The 18,432-nt window shown below is 35.7% G+C and overlaps 1 protein-coding gene across 1 annotated transcript in view; it reads right to left on the bottom strand.

Annotated features, from left to right (window-relative positions):
• Positions 1 to 18,432, bottom strand: part of LOC107286670 (metabotropic glutamate receptor 7) — a 284,502-nt gene that overhangs the window by 79,731 nt on the left and 186,339 nt on the right. The window contains exon 7 of the mRNA XM_029283983.1: positions 463 to 1,398. Within this exon, the coding sequence (XP_029139816.1) occupies positions 463 to 1,398 (936 nt within the window). The remainder of the gene's footprint in view (positions 1 to 462; positions 1,399 to 18,432) is intronic.

Raw genomic sequence — 18,432 nt, 5'->3', positions numbered from 1 at the left:
GTATCTATAATTTCAGCAATGACTTTTAATATTTACTTCATATTTGAGGAATTGTTACCATAGCAATAAACAATCTTTTGCTCCCACTTTTTCTGAACTACAAAACATGGTCCTAAGCAAAATAATTTTTTTGACAAACATTAAGAATAAGAATGCTGATTAAGCTATACACTACATTACATACTGAAACAATGACTGCATTCTAGTTGTGGTTGAAATAGTTACAACCATGGAATCAATGGATTAAATGATTCTTAGTGATTTATTTACCACTTTATCAATCACCACCATCATCATAACCTTCACCTAACTACAGGAACGACAACAACAACTTTTTGTGTAGCTGAAGCACTTACCAATTATTTTTGTCCAAACATTTTTCCCCATATCCAGAAGGTGGTTTCAACCCTCCTTCAAATTTTAAAATATAATGATTTTATAAATTACTTGATTTTCACCTACCTTTTCAGCTGCTTGGGAAGTGCAAAAAAATATTGGAATGAAGGCAAGCCATACTATACATGTAGTGTACATAGTGAATCCAATGGGTTTGGCTTCATTAAAATTCTCTGGGACACCCCGAGTCTTGATGGCATAAACAGTACATGTAACCATTAGGAGGATGCTATACCCCAAAGAGCATATTATTTGTAGATCCGTAATGTCACATTTGAGAACGCCTCTGGCTTGATCTGGTTCCATAGACTTATGTTCATCATAATCTATAATACTGTTTGGTGGATCAACAGCAAACCAAATGAAAACTCCAAGAAGTTGTACTGATATCAAACTTGATGTGATTGCTAATTGTGATGTTGGGCTAATAAGCCTGGGTGCTGTCACTGATTTTTTGCCCTGTTCAAATATGCGATAGATACGGTTTGTTTTAGTCAACAGGGCAGCATAGCTTATGCACATTCCCAATCCCAGGAAGATACGCCGGAAAGAACACACAGCAACATCTGGCTTGGCAATCATCAAGAAAGTGATGATATAACACAAAAAGATTCCTGTCAACAAAACATAGCTAAGTTCCCTTCCAGAAGCCCTCACAATGGGAGTATCATTGTACCGAATGAAGGTTGCCATGACAAATATGGTGGCAATAATTCCAAGCATGGCCAGAAAGACTGGGATGACTGCCCATGGTGAATGCCACTCCAACTTTACAATAGGGATAGGGCTACATCCGGTGCGATTCTCATTTGGTCGTTGATTGTAGGAGCACAGCTTGCAGCTCACTTCATCAAACTGGTATTGGTAACCATCACACAGTTCACACTGCCAGCAGCAGCTCATCCCTTTCATAATCCTTTTTCGTTCTCCTGGTTTACAGGGAAGACTGCAGACTGAAGAAGGAATTTTCTTCACTCCTTTGCCCCACTGCATTTCATCCATCTAAGAGTAAAAAAATGTAGAATAAATAAGACTGCTTATCTGGAAGTAACTATCAAGTAGGCCTAGTGGATTGATGATTTGATTAACGAAGAGAAATGAATATGAATATATTGGAGTAAAAAAGAGATGGTAGCAATGTTACTCAGCCAAGAAGAAAATGAGAACTGTTGCTGAGGGAGTAAGAAATAGAAATAAAAATTTCATGAAGAAGCAAATAATAAAGGAAATAAAGGTTATTACCATAGGGAAATAACATGAAAATAGTTTTGACGGAAACCCACATAATTTGAACAAAGCATTTTCTCCTATTAGCATAGCATTCTTTGCATTATTATAGTATTCTTCCCTTGTAACCACAGAGCAAACACTTGGACAGCCAGGCATAATCTTTTAGAACCTGAAAAGTCCATTTTATAGAGTTTGCTTGAAGTGTGGCCATAGTTTAATGAACAGTGAAGCTGAATAAGCATGACTTTTAAAGTTTTCTTTATAACTTCTTTCCATATCCTGAATTAATTATTTTCCAAAGCTGATGTGTCTGCTCCCTATCCCCTTTCTAAACAGCATGGAGTCATCTATGAGTGAGTTGGGTGGCCATGTCAATCTGTTTAATAATTAAAATTGGCAGCATGTTTTGATGTATGCATGTTCAGTGATATAAGTTCACATTGGCTTTCAGGAATCCTGACACATGTGTTTTTTTCCCCCACTAGAAAGATATGTATTGACAACAACATAGCTGGATAGTATGGTTTAAATCTCCCCATCCCTTATCTATATTAAATGCATTATTTTAACATGGCTATTTCAAGCAATCCTGTCAAGGATTCTGATTTTATTTTCAAACAAAGATCTCCAGTTAGTATAGCTCCTGCCTGTGCTAGTCTCAGCCAGAGTTGAACTGATCCAATTTTTTAATCTTTTTCCTGAAGTGCCCTACTACATGTTAAATAATGAGAGCCACTGAGTTATATATACTAATGCTACCAATTTACATTGAGTGACATTGAAAAGATGATTGATAGGCATCCAAATTTCCTCAGAACTCACAATGGACTGAACATTCTGTTTCAGAATAAGGATTTATTTGTCTTTGTACGTGCAGACTTTTTTTTCTAAATCACATTATAATACAGTCTGGCTGTACTAACAGAGACAATGACTAGAACAAAAATTGCTTTGTTCTTTTCTACATAAATTGGCTGTGTATGAGTTTCAAAAGAACACGATATTATTCACTGTGGGCAAAATGAAACCTAGTGAATTGAAGTTGTATGGCACAATCCAAGGCAACAATGGAAAAATGGTCAGATGGATACCTCTAAAGGTATTTTTAAAGATTCTTGCACTATATGGTAGGTACTTATTAAGTCTACTAAGGAATGTGGTCTGGCAGGACCCATGAAGAGACTCTTCTCTGCCATAGGGTCTGCCCTTTGATACATCATTTCCCTGAAGGTTAGATTGGACCTGGCCCTGCTGGCTTTTTGAAAGGCCTTAAAGACCTGGCAGTTCTGCCACAGGGCTTGAGGATCCATATGTGTGGTAGAGCTTGTGTAGTGGCTGCATTCATTACTATTGGTGGTTTTGTACCATGGCATCTGATTGTGCTGGTATGGTTTTTATATTTTTCATTTTCTTAAATATAATTTATATAATTTTAAATTGTTGTTAGCCATCCAGAGTCATGAAATTGAGATGGAAAGCCATATAAATTGGATAGGTAGGTAGGTAGATAGATAGGTAAGTAGATAGATGATAGATGATAGATGATAGATAGACAGACAGACAGACAGACAGACAGACAATTTAATTATTGTTAGCCCAAAACAAAATAGACAAAAGGTATATATTGACTATATGAAATGTTCTCAAGTATTTACTTAATTTAATGCAACACATATAAATTAAAGGCAGGAAGGGTCAGATTAGCCAAAGAGAATGTTACTTTAGCAATAATAGGAATGGGTGAATAACTAACATCACTGGATTAGCAGTTATCAAAATTACAGTAATTAAATAATGAAATATGTGTATTGCCAGTCATTACCAAACCAATAGATCATTGCTGGAGCATTAAGCACAGAACCCCAAACTCTATCACTGCATGGTGGTAACATCTAATAGTTATAGTAGTCCTGGCATATGGCAGTCAGCTCATTCTATGAGGGCAATTCGGAAATAAATCTCTGTTTGGTTATCAATGACAGACACTCGCAGATACAGAACTTTTATTATACACATTAGAAAACTATAGCATTACATTAGTTTTTGACATAATCGCCATTCAAATTGAGGCACTTGTCATAACATCTTACAAGGTTTGAAATTCCAACAGAACTGCTTCAAATGTTCTTGGGTGGGTCTAGTGGTATGCTGGCGAGCATTATCGTGAACCATCACCACACCGGAAGTGGTGCTATAAAACTTTTTGCCAAATGTGAAAATGCCAAAGGAGTACTACTAGTGAAGTTCATGGAGCATGGTTCGATGATCAATTAAGAAGTCTACTGTGAAACGTTACAAAAACTCAGACAAGCCATCCATAACAAGCGTTGGGGCATGCTGACTTCCGGTGGGGTGGTGGTTCATGATAATGCTCGCCCGCACATCGCTAGACATACCCAAGAACTTTTGAAGAAGTTCCATTTGGATGTTTTTGATCACCCCCCCCCCGTCATAGCCCAGATTTGGCGCCGAGTGACTACTACTAAGGAATTTCAAAACTTGTAAGATGTTATGACAACTTCCTCAATTTGAATGGCTATTATGTAGAAAAGTAATGTAATGTTGTAATTTTCTAATGTGTATAATAAAAGTTCTGTATCTGCGAGTGACTGTCATTAATAACTAAATGGAGGTTTATTTTCAAATTGCCCTCATATATTAGATTAGGAAATATCATAAGCAGATATTTTTTTAAAAAAATCTGTTTACACTGTCCAATTCTTGGAAACTACCTGGACAAGTCCCTACAGTTTTATAGGTGTCTTAATATAATTCCATAGCATAGTTTGAAGCATCCAATTAAAAAAAAGTATATGCATGTGTTTATTGAAGGTGTCATGTAGTTTCTCAACAGCTTTCTCTAATATGGGAAGATTGGAGACTGGCAAATAGTTACCTTAAATTTTCATATCGAGGAATACCTCCGTGAGAAGGGGATATACCATTAGACACTAGGGAGATGGATGGATGGATGGATGGATGGATGGATGGATGGATGGATAGGTAACCTCACTATTATATACACTACAGTCTATGCAGGATGCAAATAAAGAAATCTGGCTTTCAGTATAGATAAATTTAATTCATCTATATCTATATTTATTATATCAATAGATATAACCCATAAAAATAAAAACTCTTTGGGGAACCTTCATAATTTTTAAAAGTGGGAAGGGTTCCTAAGAGGAAAAAAGTTTAAGAAAATCTTAAGTAGACAATTGCAATCATCAATCCAGGATAAAAAAGTACATGATACATTGTCTTCTGACAGTCTAGAATTTGCTTTTTAAATAAGGTAATGAAAATCTGTTATAGTCATCTCGATACGTATAAATATCTGACGTTAGTCTTATGTAAAAGCTCTAAGGATTATCATATAGTATCTCTCATTTTATACAAAGTCATTCCTGAAAAATATCATTAAGATAAAATTTAGATGAAATTCAGTACAAAAATTATTTTATGTTAATTAACACACTATGGCTGAAACTAATATTTCCTTCCATGCAGCTCCAGTTGTTCCCTTTAGTTGTTTATTAGCCTAATCTAAGTTCAATGGAAATAACAGAAATGTCCATTGAAAATATTTATTGTTATCTTGTCATTTTTTCTCCAGTTACTAAGTCAATAGTCCCAAGACTTTTGATATAGTGAGCTTGATAGTCAATAATGTTTTCATTACTTTGATCCTGAACTTTATGCATTAAATGATGTAATTATTTTTAAAATCTGAGGCTCAAACTGTTAATGAAATTAAGAATATATCAATGATATTTTGTCAAGGCAAACTAGAGCAATGTATCAAAAATTGTTACTATGAATAAAGAAAGGTTAGATCCTTTCTCCCAAATTTAAATTCTTGTCTTGGGGAATAAGAATATAGTGTAAACCAATGTGGGAAGTGTCTTCTTCCAGGCAAGACTGCTTCTGTTGCTTTTCATGCTTTGTCTGGAACATGAAACAGGTTCCTAAGAAAGAGCTATGTAGTTATACTTGGCAATCAAGAAAGCATGACAGAAGACAGCTACTCCTCCCAAGAGCAATTTTCCTGCCTGAAAGGAAGATTGAAGGAACCACAATCCATCCCTGCCCTAATATTTTTGGCAGCTTAGAGCAAACGGTTGCAGGCATGGGTATGTCTAGTTTAATGAAGAGAAGGACGAGGGGGGACATGATAGCAGTGTTCCAATATCTCAGGGGCTGCCACAAAGAAGAGTCAAGCTATTCTCCAAAGTACCTGAAGGCAGGACAAGAAGCAATGGATGGAGACTAATCAAGAAGAGAACCAAGGACAAATTTCCTAAAAGTTAGAACAATTAATCATTGGAATGACTTGCCTCCAGAATTTGTAGGTGCTCTATTGCTGGAGGTTTTTAAAGAAGAGATTGGACAATCATTTGTTTGAAATGGTATAGGGTTTCCTGCCTGAGTAGGAGGTTGGACTAGAAGACCTCCAAGATCCCCTCCAACTCTGTTATTCTATAAAAAAACATTAACAAGTAATTAATTTAAATACAAGATGCATAGAAGAAGAAAAAAGATGTAGAAAGTTAACTTAGTATTCACTTGGTACAGAAAAGGATAATAATATTTAATTATGTGCCTTGATGGAGGAAAACCCCTTTTTCATTTGAGATGTCTTCATTTAATAAAATGCCTAAAATCAGTAACAAAGTGGATGAACTTCTGATCAGATACAGAGGTCACCCACTGAAATTTAATCCTAGAAGAATTAGGATTAAAGAAAAGATGTCTTGTTTTAACATACTGCATAATATGCAGCATACAATATAACATACTACCTGCTTGGCTGGCTTCAAAAAAGGGCAGGATCAATTTATGGACTGTCATACTGTAGATATCAATGGCTACTAGCCTTGATAGCAGAGTGGCTGCCTCTGAAATTCATCTGCTGAGAGACCAGTGGGCTTTCTTAGGCAACTAGTTGGCTGCTATTGGACTATATGGGCCAGAGTCCCATCCAGCAGTTGTTTGTGTTCTTATGTTTATATATATATATTCATGGCTGGTTCATCTAGCCCAGGGATGAGGAACCTTAGCTCTTTTATGACTTGTGGACTTCAATACCCAGAATTCCTGAACCAGCCATGCTGTCTCAGGAATTCTGGAAGTTCAAGTCCAAGAGTCATAAAAGAGCCAAGGTTCCCCACCCCTGGTCTAGCCAGAAGATAGCTGGGCAAAGTAGTAGCAAATATGTGAAGAAGCAACTTGAGAACGCTTTTTAAGTGATCGTATTTTTTCTCTGTGTGTTTTAAAGTCAATGTATTTCATGCTGCTGTCTTGCATGACTTTGTTTGAAATCATAATTTAAATCTGATTCTCATCGGAACTGCAGCATTTAAAGGAGCAGACTACTAGAGCTTCTTAAACAAACTGTCCATGAATCATAGAAATTAGATGCAATATTTGAACTATTCCTGTTGGTTTCTGTCAGAATGTTTCTGTATTGAGAAGAAATAGCTTTTAAAACCCCTCCGAGACCACAATTACATTGCAAAGGAAACATTGATTATATTACTAAAACCCGATCATGAATTCTGCAGTGGTCTTCTGTCACAACAGTTTTATTTATTTGGAATATGATTCTGAAGAACATTTTATCTCCCTTATTTTTTTAAAAAAAAATCATTTTAATGCAGCTGCTACATCTTAAGGCTGCACATCACTCTCTCAGTACAGAGCTGCAAATGTTTTATCCTCTTTCCTTCAGGCTACTTGCACGCTACATCTCATATATGGATATTATTTCTCATATTATTGCTTGCTACTGACTGTGCGAACATTTTTAAAAATTGATGTGAATCTTATTTACAAAACATAAGGGTCACAGGAATACATAAACCACAACAATTCTAATGTCATGGTCATGGTTCCGACTAATGAAACACTTCAAAGAACTTCCAGGCATTGTTTATCCTAACAAAATGTCAGCAGGGCATGAATGAGAGATGCCAAGATCTAAATTCTCCTCCCCTGAGCACATATTTTGCCAGCATGTTCCCTCCCTTAATTTGCTGTCATAAATCATGTTCTCCTATCAGTTTGAAGGCCAAAGGTTCTCTTCCATTTGCAGCCTGGGATTTTTATCTAATATAATTACCCACATACATTCTTTCTCCTCCCCTCCCAGCATCATCTGAGTTAACTCTAAAAATACCACACAGCTCTGCATATTTTATCAGAGCAAGAACATCCAATGTTAGCAGCGTTGACATCTAATTTGATTGCCGATTCAACCAGTAGCTCAGCCCAAAATGTATTGGCTTTACTTAAATAATGGAAAATAATGCTCAAATTTTTCTGGCATAGAATAATAAATTATTTCCTCCTCCTCCTCCTCCTCCTCCTCCTCCTCCTGTTTTAAGTAACTGCGTATCTGTATTTTTGTCATCCAAAGTCCCTTGTGCTATAATTATTTTGGTTTGAATAGGACAACTGTGACATATTTCACTGAGAAACAATTCTACATGAACATCAGTCAGAAAAATGATCACCAGCTTTGAACATGACCTCAAGAAACAGATTTTTATGATAGTGAATGATACACTAAATTAATATCACAGACTCTGTTTGGACCAGAAAGCCATCCTTGAAGTTATTCAGCTACATTATTCAGTTATCCCTTTGACAGGTGGAAGTTGTTGGGTTTTCAATTCAATAGAGGAGCAGGCAAGTTGCCTTGACAAAATCAGAATCAGCACAGCTGCATCCAAAAGTTTGAGAACTTCACCTTGGCAATGCCCATGTCAGCCAGACCAAAAGCCACTATTTCTCTTAATTATAAAAAACTTAATTAATTATCAAATAGACATTCCAATCATTTAAAACAGACCAAATTTCCAAGAGCAGATCTCTACTAACTGTTTAAACTGCTTGTATCCTGTGTGTTTATGCATGACTCTAAATCAGTTTAAGAAAATTATACTCAAATTAAGGCTCTTTGAGAAGAGTTAAGATACTCAGATTGAACAACAAGCAACAAGATCTCTCACAATTAGCAATGACTAATCACTTTTCATTTCGCAGATGAGCTTTTATGAACATATATATGAGGTTCAGAATCACCACAAACCATAAGATGGTCAACATAAAAATTTAATAAATAAATACCCTTAGTATAAGTACACATTTATAACTATATAATTTATATCTACATCTAAATCTACTAGACAGTTTTTATTCAGTTTTGATTATATACAATACAAGTTGAAATGTCCAAATAAGCAGGCATAAAAAGATTAAAAAGGGTCTTATTTAACTGCCCTATTGTTTTCTCATGACTTTCAGAGCTATAAGAGCACAATAGGAATAAGTCGTGCTTTGTAAAAAGAAAGTTGGTGCTTCAGAAATCAGAAAATAACAGGTTTTTTTAAACAAAAGGCCTTTTCCCAAGCTTCCAACTTTCCTTATGCTTCCTTTAAACAAACAAATTCAGTAATGCAATGTTTTACAGTTTTTCCAGTAACTGAAGATAATACAATTTCATCCTCAGATTCCAAATAACCTATAGCTATTTGAAAGATAATCCTTCTGCAACCAATCAGCAACCATTTATTTACCAAGTGCGATAAACATTGTGCTATTATAGCAGTCATGGTGAAAAGCACCTCTAGAAAGTATAAGAGAATGTGGTAAATATTGGTTTAGTTGAAGGAGTGTTCCTTGTTCTGCAAAATAGCCAATGAACTGCTTAGGTCTGCATCAAACTGAAGCTTTCTATCTGAAACAGGCAGGTAACATAACATAAAAAAGCATACTTTAGAGCACAGGTGTCAAACTCGCCGCACCACGTAATGTGTCATGACGTATTGTGACTTTTTTTGCATTGCCAGAGCTGGGATGGGAGAGGCCTCTTTATGATGCAACCAGCCCATGGGCTGGCAGTTTGACACCCCTGCTTTAGAGGTAGAGCAGAAAAATATAGCCTGAGATTGCTTTGATAGTGAGTGGAGAATTATAAGAGATACAGTATCTAGTTTTATCCTCTAGAAATGGCTGCAGAACTGGGCAGGGCACGTAAACATATTAAATGGTAGATGGGCAGTAGTGTCCAATCATAAAAGAGAGACAATTTCAACACTCTTCCAATATAACTCTTTCTCTCTCTTTCTGTACACAGAAATGTACAGATCACCCACAAAGCAACACACATATCCAACAATATCTGACAAAAAAATGATGTCCTAATCATTACATTGGACTTTCAACACAGGCTTACCACCCACAGCTCAGTGAATGACACCACCTATTTGTTTTCAGTCCGTCTCAAGATATAGTGAATATACAACACCTTTTATTCAGTGTTGGAGGAGTGGGATCAAGTTACAAATATCTTAAAGCAAAATGTGAAGCACATTTCCACATGCAGCTAAAACGTTAAATATAATTTCAGTACAGGCATCTCATAAATGAGGCTAGTCACAAGGAAGGCATGCCAAAAAGCCTGACTGAATTTTCCACCCATTCTGCTTCTTGAAAATAAGGCAGTTGAATATATATACAGTTTTATAGTGTGCCATCAATGCAAATTTCAAATAATAAGCATTTTTTGGAGAAAAAGCAGGCTAAACAATTTTCTGACAGAATGGCAGGCGAAAATGTACTGGACTTGAGTGAAGAATGAAAGTTCTCAGAGCTCATCTGAGGTTTTAAAGGAAGACTTTATGATAGCTGGGTCAGAGGTTAGTGCCATCATATTCAGTCCATGGGAAATTAGGGTGCACTTGAAATAAAAGAATAAATATCAGATCAGCAAAAAACATAGAACTGATAAAAAGGGTTACTTAACAAACTTCCTTTAAAGATTTGTTTGTTTGCTTGTTTACAATATTGGTGAGTCATCAAAGTGACTGCCTGCTCATTTGCTTTCAGGTCAGTTTTAACCTAAAACTGGGATAAAAACTACCCCACAAACAAATCTATGATCAATCAGTAATATAAGTGCCCAACCCAAAGTGGAAATAACCCTGGGAATAGCCATGATGAATATTGGATATGAGTGAGATGGGCAGCATATAAATTTAATAAATAAATATAATAAATAAATCTAGACCTCTGCAATAATTCTAATTACATATTTCTAATTACATATAGACAAATCTTTTTTCCATAAATTAAGGTACATCATCATCCAACTGTTTATGAGAAGCTGTAGACTAACAGCATACCTGCCAATATGGAAGGATCAGAAAAGCTGTATGATTATGACAATGAACTACATGTAACAGCATGGGTTAATTAATTGATTAGTGTATTCCTCTGCTCCTCCAGCATTCTCTTTCTCTTGCCCTAAAGAGATAAATCCAACAAAAAGGCATTAATAAGTGGTATGGAAGTAAATAGCATTTGCCACTGTAGGCAATCTTTTCAAAAGACAAGCCAAGAAATATTATTGGCCAGTAAGAGACAAGCAACTATGCACACTCTTTTGTGTGACATTTGGATTGACCAATGAAATAATGGTTTGAAAAATCTGACAATATTTGGCATTACGAAACAGGCCTCTCAGCAAACGTTTTCCATCCTCTTCAAGGAGGAACATGAAACATGCTTTTATGTCAACTACTTTCCATTTCAGAATTTGGACAGCAGATGGAGATGGAGAGGTCTAACTCATGGAAACATACAACATGGTGGGCCTATCACATAGCCTTTTTCCAAGATGTGAATAGTACAACCAAGGTTAGGATATGTGGGAAAGACAATAATTCATTTAATTTCTCAATCACTTTCAGCCCAAACTGAAGATCTATGGGCATGAAACATAACATCTCCCAATAACCATTTGAGGATAAATATACACCAGGGTGCTCAGCAACTTGCTGAGTCACCATGCCAGTTCTCAAAATAAGCTCAGCTTAACAGTAGCAGCCATGAAAATAGCAGGAACTCAGTTCATGCCCATATGAGGCCAACAACAGTTAAAGAGCCAAAATCTTCAACTGCATCTGCTCTTGTCTCTTCCTTCAACCACAGCAGCCACTGCTCCTTTGGCGCTAAGAAAAAAGAAGAGGAGAAAGAGAAGGTTGCTGTAACTGAAGTTCCTGGCCTAGGAACAGAAACAATCGGCATCCATTGGATGGATGGATGAGGAATAATACCATCTCTCCAATGGATTAATGGGTCTATACTGCTAATCTCATCAAGGTTCACTGTAGTGGAGCCAGCCTTGGTATCATATTGCTTGCGGGTAGACCATTTGTGTGAAAACTTCATGCAACTGAGTCATTTTTATCAATGGGGAATCACTCTTGGCCGAGCTCTTTCACAACTGACTCTTTTCTGCAAAATAGTGATTCACAGACCAGACTAGCAGAGAAGATGCTTGCCCACATGATGGGAAAGCCATGTCACATTCTTTTTAATAGAAATATGAGATTTAATCCAACTTGCCTCATGAAACTAAGCAAAAAAAAAAAGCATCAGATACCTATCACTCCTAGGAAATACGGATTTATAACTCATTACACCTTTTGACACTCCTGTGCTTAAGATGATTGCCAAGTGCTCCTTTGAAATGATGAATTCAGCAAGTCTAGATTATTTAAGATAAATCATACTTGAAAAAGGGCTGCCCTAAATATCATTTCAGTGCCTACGCTTCATTCCTACAACCAGTTCTTATGTAGTAATTAAAAAAAGGGGGGGGGGAGAGAAAAACAGAACAAGACAAAGAACCCTCCCATAGTTATGTGTTTCTATAGAAAAGGAAAGAAGAGTATTCACTTCAATCTCAGGCTGCTGCAGTATGGCACATTCAAGAGCCTGCTATTTTACATCATTATTGTTCAAGGAGAACTACTGCAGAGAAACCTGATGTGCCCAAGCAACTTGCCTAGGACTTATCTTCCTATTATTTCTGGGAGGGCAGCTCTAGCCTAGAAATGCGAAAAACGGAGGAGTAAATTTTCCTTGGTAACCAGGTTTTATGAAGTTCTTCATGGATTCTCTTTTCTCTGCTCCTAGTAGCTATCTAGGAATGATTGGTTGCTAAAAACTAAAAATTGCATTTTCGTTTTTAAAAACCAATGGAAACTTTGTAAGGAGAATTGTGAAAGCAAGGATGATTTAAGAAAGAAATAATGAAGGAAAGTGAGTGGCTTGCAAGGTATTTCTTATGTGGTAGATTCTTATTTCATGTATTTCAAACAATTAAAAAATAAACCAAGGCAAAGTCTGGATATACAATTGATCCCCCCTCCAATTATCCCTTCTGAAATCAGAAAAAAACCTAAAATTTCCCAACAGATATTAAAAATAAAAAAATGCATATATTAAATTTATATTTGATTATCATACCATTGCTCTTAAAATGTGCCTTAAAGGAGGGTTTTTTGATGAATGAAATGGAACCAAAGTGTTAAGTTCAGAATTATCATAATTTATGGGGCATAATACATTGTTTAAACTACTCCTTAATGTTTCTGACGTGGCAAATCTTGTTATTGTGAAATACAGTTGGTCAAATGGAAGCTGGCAATTTTGATGGATGAGTACATTCTTCCCACATAAAAAATCATTCCATCTTCAAGACATATGGGCCACGATGCCTGGCGTTTACTGACCACTATATTGCAAGTAAGAATGTGGGAAACCTTTTTTTTTACACAACAGATATTAGTTGTTACTAAAGAAGAACAAGAAAACAACAGGTATTATTAAAAAAAAACCTGCCAGGTGCCTCAGGTACAAAAGAGAGAACTTTGTGATTAATCCTAAGAAATATATGTAGTTTTAAAAATAAGAAGAACATTTCTGTTATAAATAGCTATTTATGTGTGCTGCTATACAATATTCAGCATTCAAACTTTCCAACTACAATTGTAAATATTTTTTTCAATATTTTTACTATCCTCAACTCCTATATGTTTGGTAAAATTGTCTAGCTTAATGGGAATGTATAAATGAGACTTATATTGCCACCGGCTCATTTCAATAGGTTTGCACATCCCTCACTTCAATTATTTTATTAGCTACTTAAAGGCTTCTTTTATGATTTCTTAATATTTGCTATTTTTTTGTTCCATTCTTAAATCTCATTTTGTTGACATGCATCAAGACTGAGGATAGGCACTTTTAAGGTCTGAATTCACTATGTTGCTAGTAAATTCAATTTTTTCCGTGTCTGCTGAAAAGTTCTTAAATGCATTTAGCACTGCATTCAAATCTCTCCCTTCCCCTTGGAACAATTTTGTTCTTTTCCAGTTGGACTAATGCTTCAATTTTCCTGTCCATTTCCTTTTCTGAGCCAGTTCATTTACAGAATCACATAATTAGCTAATAATTATTTGCCATTAATACATGTTTTTCCAGTAATTTCATTTATATTTCATAAGATTCTTGATGTCTATATTGATTTTCAGCTCCGATTATTAACACATGTTTCTGTTTCACATGCCTTAATTATACAATATGAAAAGATTACAGTTATTTTTGGAAACACACATCTCTGGATATTTTATTCTTCTAAAAATGAGAGTATATAACTGTAGCTGGAACTGGGCAAGCATTAGAATCAATAAAAAGGAGTTCCAACCTTNAACCTTTTGACCACTACAATATTAAAGTTTTACCCCCAGATGTTATCATCATCCAGCAGTCTCTGATTTTAGAGTGCAGAAGCTCCAATAATGCGGGGCCCAAAAATGTAGGGCTTAAAACCATTTGTGCTAATGTTTCCAGCTCCTGGATTTTCCCCAAACTATGGAATGAGGTTTGTACCATTTATGTACTGTATAGAATTTTCTTTTATGAAGAAAGAGGAAATCGGAATCAGGGATCATGGCTGGAATCATTCAACCCCATCTCCATGCAGTCAAAATTAGCATAGAATCTGCAATGAGGAACAAAGGCACATACATCACTTTAAGGGAGTTAGTTCTACTGTTAAACTGCTTGTTTCCAAACAATCAGCTCAAGCATTAACAGAAAACTAGAACAAAGAAATGAGAATGTTTTCTATATGTGTTCCCATTTCTTTTATATTTAAATTCTAAAGATGTGTAAAAAGGCATGTCACATTTTGTTTTTACAATAGTTTCTAACATGGGGGCTTTAACCATAGTGATTCCTCCCTAAAATATGTAAATGTAAATTTCCCAAGACATGTTTCACATGGATATTATCTTACTTTTATTATTTGAAATAGAAAAACACTCAGGGAAAATTGTTTATTTAACTGTAGTTTCATCAATATCTCTTTCACCAGTGGGGTTATAAATTATTATTGATTTTTGATCTGGGAAATATGAAGTCTGACACATTTTAGGTCACACTGGTGTTCACACTATGGCAGAATTCTTTGACTTCCCAAAATTCAAATAAAACTTCAGCCATTGACTTCCTGAGTCTTTCACCGGAGCTCAAATTAATACATTTTCTTGAGTCATCCTTAATCCTCCATAAGCCGATACATGGAAAATTAGGTTTTGTTTATTGAGCATTAATTATATTTCACATTGCCACATTAAGAGTCACTGTAGTCATGCCTCGCTGATCAAGCACAAATAGGGGGTTGGGTGGGAAGAAACTGACAGCAGATCATTACACACAATAACTGGGACTTGTCATGAGATGTAAAATGTTTAAGTCTGGGTCTGGCAGCCAGAACAGCAAGAGAGAAGGACCATTGGAAATGGGAAAAGATATCTTACCCCATTCACTTATTTATCTGTGAAATGTACTATTATAAGAGAGAGAGGGGGGGAATTTGTTTTAAAATTTCATACAGTTATCTAACTTTATTTTAAAGTAATTACTATTACTTTAACATATGGAAGGGTTTCAGTACACAATTGTAAGTATATTTACTTATATCTAAGTATATTTATCCATGTGGTTTGCTTGCAATATTATTTTTCTCATCTTCTCTTCTTATTGCTATCGTTATTGTGATGATTAATATTATTGTGTTGTTTCCCATGTACACCAAGAGCTTCTGTATTGGAGACAAAATCCTTCTGTGTCTAATCACACTTGGCCAAATAAAGTATTCCAATGCAGAATAACAGAATAGCAGAATTGGAAGGGACTTTGGAGGTCTTCCAGTTCTAATTCCTTCTGATTCCTGCTTCCCTGTCTCTAGCTGAAGTCTCTTTTCTTTCCTCCTTAACTGGTTCCCAACCCCTGGACTGGGGCTAACTACTGAGCCTTGAGCCCTTCGGAACCGGAGTGCGGAAATGGAGGGCAATGCACATGCCCTCCATTTGTGTGAGTGGTGGGTGTGCATGCCCACCCACTCGTGCAAATGGAGATGCACACACATGAGCATTCCTTCCACACACACAGAACCATCCCCTCTCTTTCCCCCCACCCCCAGTCAATCCCCAAAGCTGGAAAAGTTGGGAAACTCTGCTCTATTCCATGAGCCCTCACATTTTTTTCATGCAGCAATTCAGGTGTTGTTGTTTTTTCTTCTATACTTTGGCAGACCCCAAATCTCCATGAATAATCAGAAGTCACAAGTTGTTGATGAAGATTCTCTGTCATCCAGGTAGAATCTGAGCAATTTTTCTAATTGCCGTGACTCAATTTCCAGACAAAAGCCACAAGTTCATTTCACTGCAGAATGATAGGCACTGAACATCTAGATTTATCATTAAATAATACTAAAAGCTAGTAGGTTTGGCACACATGCTCCATTCTTCATATGAAATACAGTGTGACACAAATACCTAAACTATGGAAACATTGTTTTGTAAAGATAAATAAAACATAGCAAACATAGTGCAGATGTAACTTAGGTTGCAATCTAATCTCAGTTCTCTTAGAAGAAAAAAATGCTGAAATTGATTTATATAAGAGATAATCATGCAAACACTTTTATTTTTTATTATATTGAAGCAATAATCAAACCTTACATTAAGAATACATTAAAAATAAGGACTTGTGAATATTGGAAGTTGTTCATAAATAATAATAAAAAAGTATTTGCACTGCTTGGACTAATTCATCTATATTATTTAGAAAAAATACAAAATAATTATCATATTTTACATTAATACAGTTAAGTCCAAAGCTTTAATCCAAAGCATAGTTATTGAGAGCAATCCTTATTAAACATAGTAATGCATAAAATTGTGCATTGTCTACTCCTTGCCCTAATCATTTTCTTAAGAAAGCATTCAAGACCTTATTTCTTAAAAGACATTACTACTTTTTTTCTTTTGAAACAATCTCAAAAACATGCTATTAAACTAATATATTTATCAGCAAGCTAAATTGCTCTGATAACCATTCCTCCAAACAAGGCCATGTCCTGTTTTGAATAACTGGTCTCCAGAATGCACATGTTATTAAATCATCCTTATTGCTTGGAATTAATTTGGCTTGTTTAATTAAATCCCATATATTATTGTTGGCCTAAGTTATTATAATGCCAGCTTACCCTTATGAGTAATTTGCATATTGGGCAGGTGGAAATTGACATAGGGCCTTGGATATTGTGTGTCTTTGCATCACTGTTATACAAATACATTATCTGTTCTCCATTTATGACACATAGACTGCTTTAAATCTTATTTAGTCTTCTGGGAGAGTTCATTAAAGTAGGCAAGAAACCCACATAGAACAATAAACAGCTATTCTTCCGAGTGTGAAATCTTTAGCTCTTTATAGTTGCTTTTTTGTCTTTTTAAACAGATGTATATTTCCAAAATTAATGGGATTCTTTGAATAAATTACCTCCACTGTAGCCTCTTATTTTTACCTTTGCGCCTTCAAAAGTACATTTGCTCAAGATAAACTTTTGACTTGTTTGGTGATGCTGTGTAAGAGGTGTTGGGTTGGGAGACTTGGGATGGAAGAGGGACTTAAAAGATCTCAAATGAAAATCATTGATGTTAGTCACTTAGATAAATTTAAGAGCTGCTGATTAAATGGAAATTCTCAAACATGCTGGGATATTATATTGAGCTGCGGAAGCACAAGGATGCTGAAGGGCAACCTGGGATTATTTGGATTAATTCAGTTGTAATATTATTTTCATAGGTTCATTTCCCACATTGTCAGCTGCTTAGAGTTATCACAGGAGTTGTGGAAGCAGGAAGTCTCTAAATGATATATGGATGAATTGTACTGAGTGTTACTCTTTCTACAAGCAAAATTAAACTTCAGCTGGGATACTAATTTTGGACTCAACATTTTTGTTTATTTTTTAAGAATGCCAATCCAGAGCAGAGAAAAAGAAAGAAAAGAGGGTTTTTTTAAATATTTCATTTCAAATGCAAATATGTACCTGACATGGATATTAATAATATGCAATGACTATGAAGAAGAAAGAGGAGGAGGAAAATAAAAAGTTAATCTGATTTAACAAAGGTTATTCCTGCATCAGCCTAGTTTTAGTGGTTCAGTTGGCATCATTTTTAATTAATAGTTACCTCTCTCAAAGGTTAACATTCACTAATCCTGCCTCTTGATGATGTTCATTAGAGATTTTATTTATTTATTTATTTATTTTATTTGATTTATATCCCGCCCTTCTCCCGACGGGACTCAGGGCGGCTCACAACATATTTAAAACAAAAACATACCCACAATCCCCGCCAAATAAAACCAAATTAAAACCAAATATTTTAAAGTTGTGGTGTTAAAATTTTCTAAAAAATAAACCCAATTTAAAATCCTCCCTAGGCCAGGCCCGCTTGTTGGAAAAGCCATGTCTTGAGGGCGCGGCGGAAAGTAAGGAGATCCGGAATCGTCCGGATCTCGGGGGGTAGTTCGTTCCAGAGGGCAGGGGCACCCACAGAGAAGGCCCTCCCCCTGGGGGTCGCCAGCCGACATTGC

Source organism: Protobothrops mucrosquamatus, unplaced genomic scaffold (assembly GCF_001527695.2).
Source record: "Protobothrops mucrosquamatus isolate PMUCROS unplaced genomic scaffold, P.Mucros_1.0 scaffold307, whole genome shotgun sequence".
Lineage (NCBI taxonomy): Eukaryota > Metazoa > Chordata > Lepidosauria > Squamata > Viperidae > Protobothrops > Protobothrops mucrosquamatus.
The sequence above is the reverse complement of the archived record's forward strand: the minus strand, read 5'-3'. Positions and strand labels throughout refer to the sequence as shown.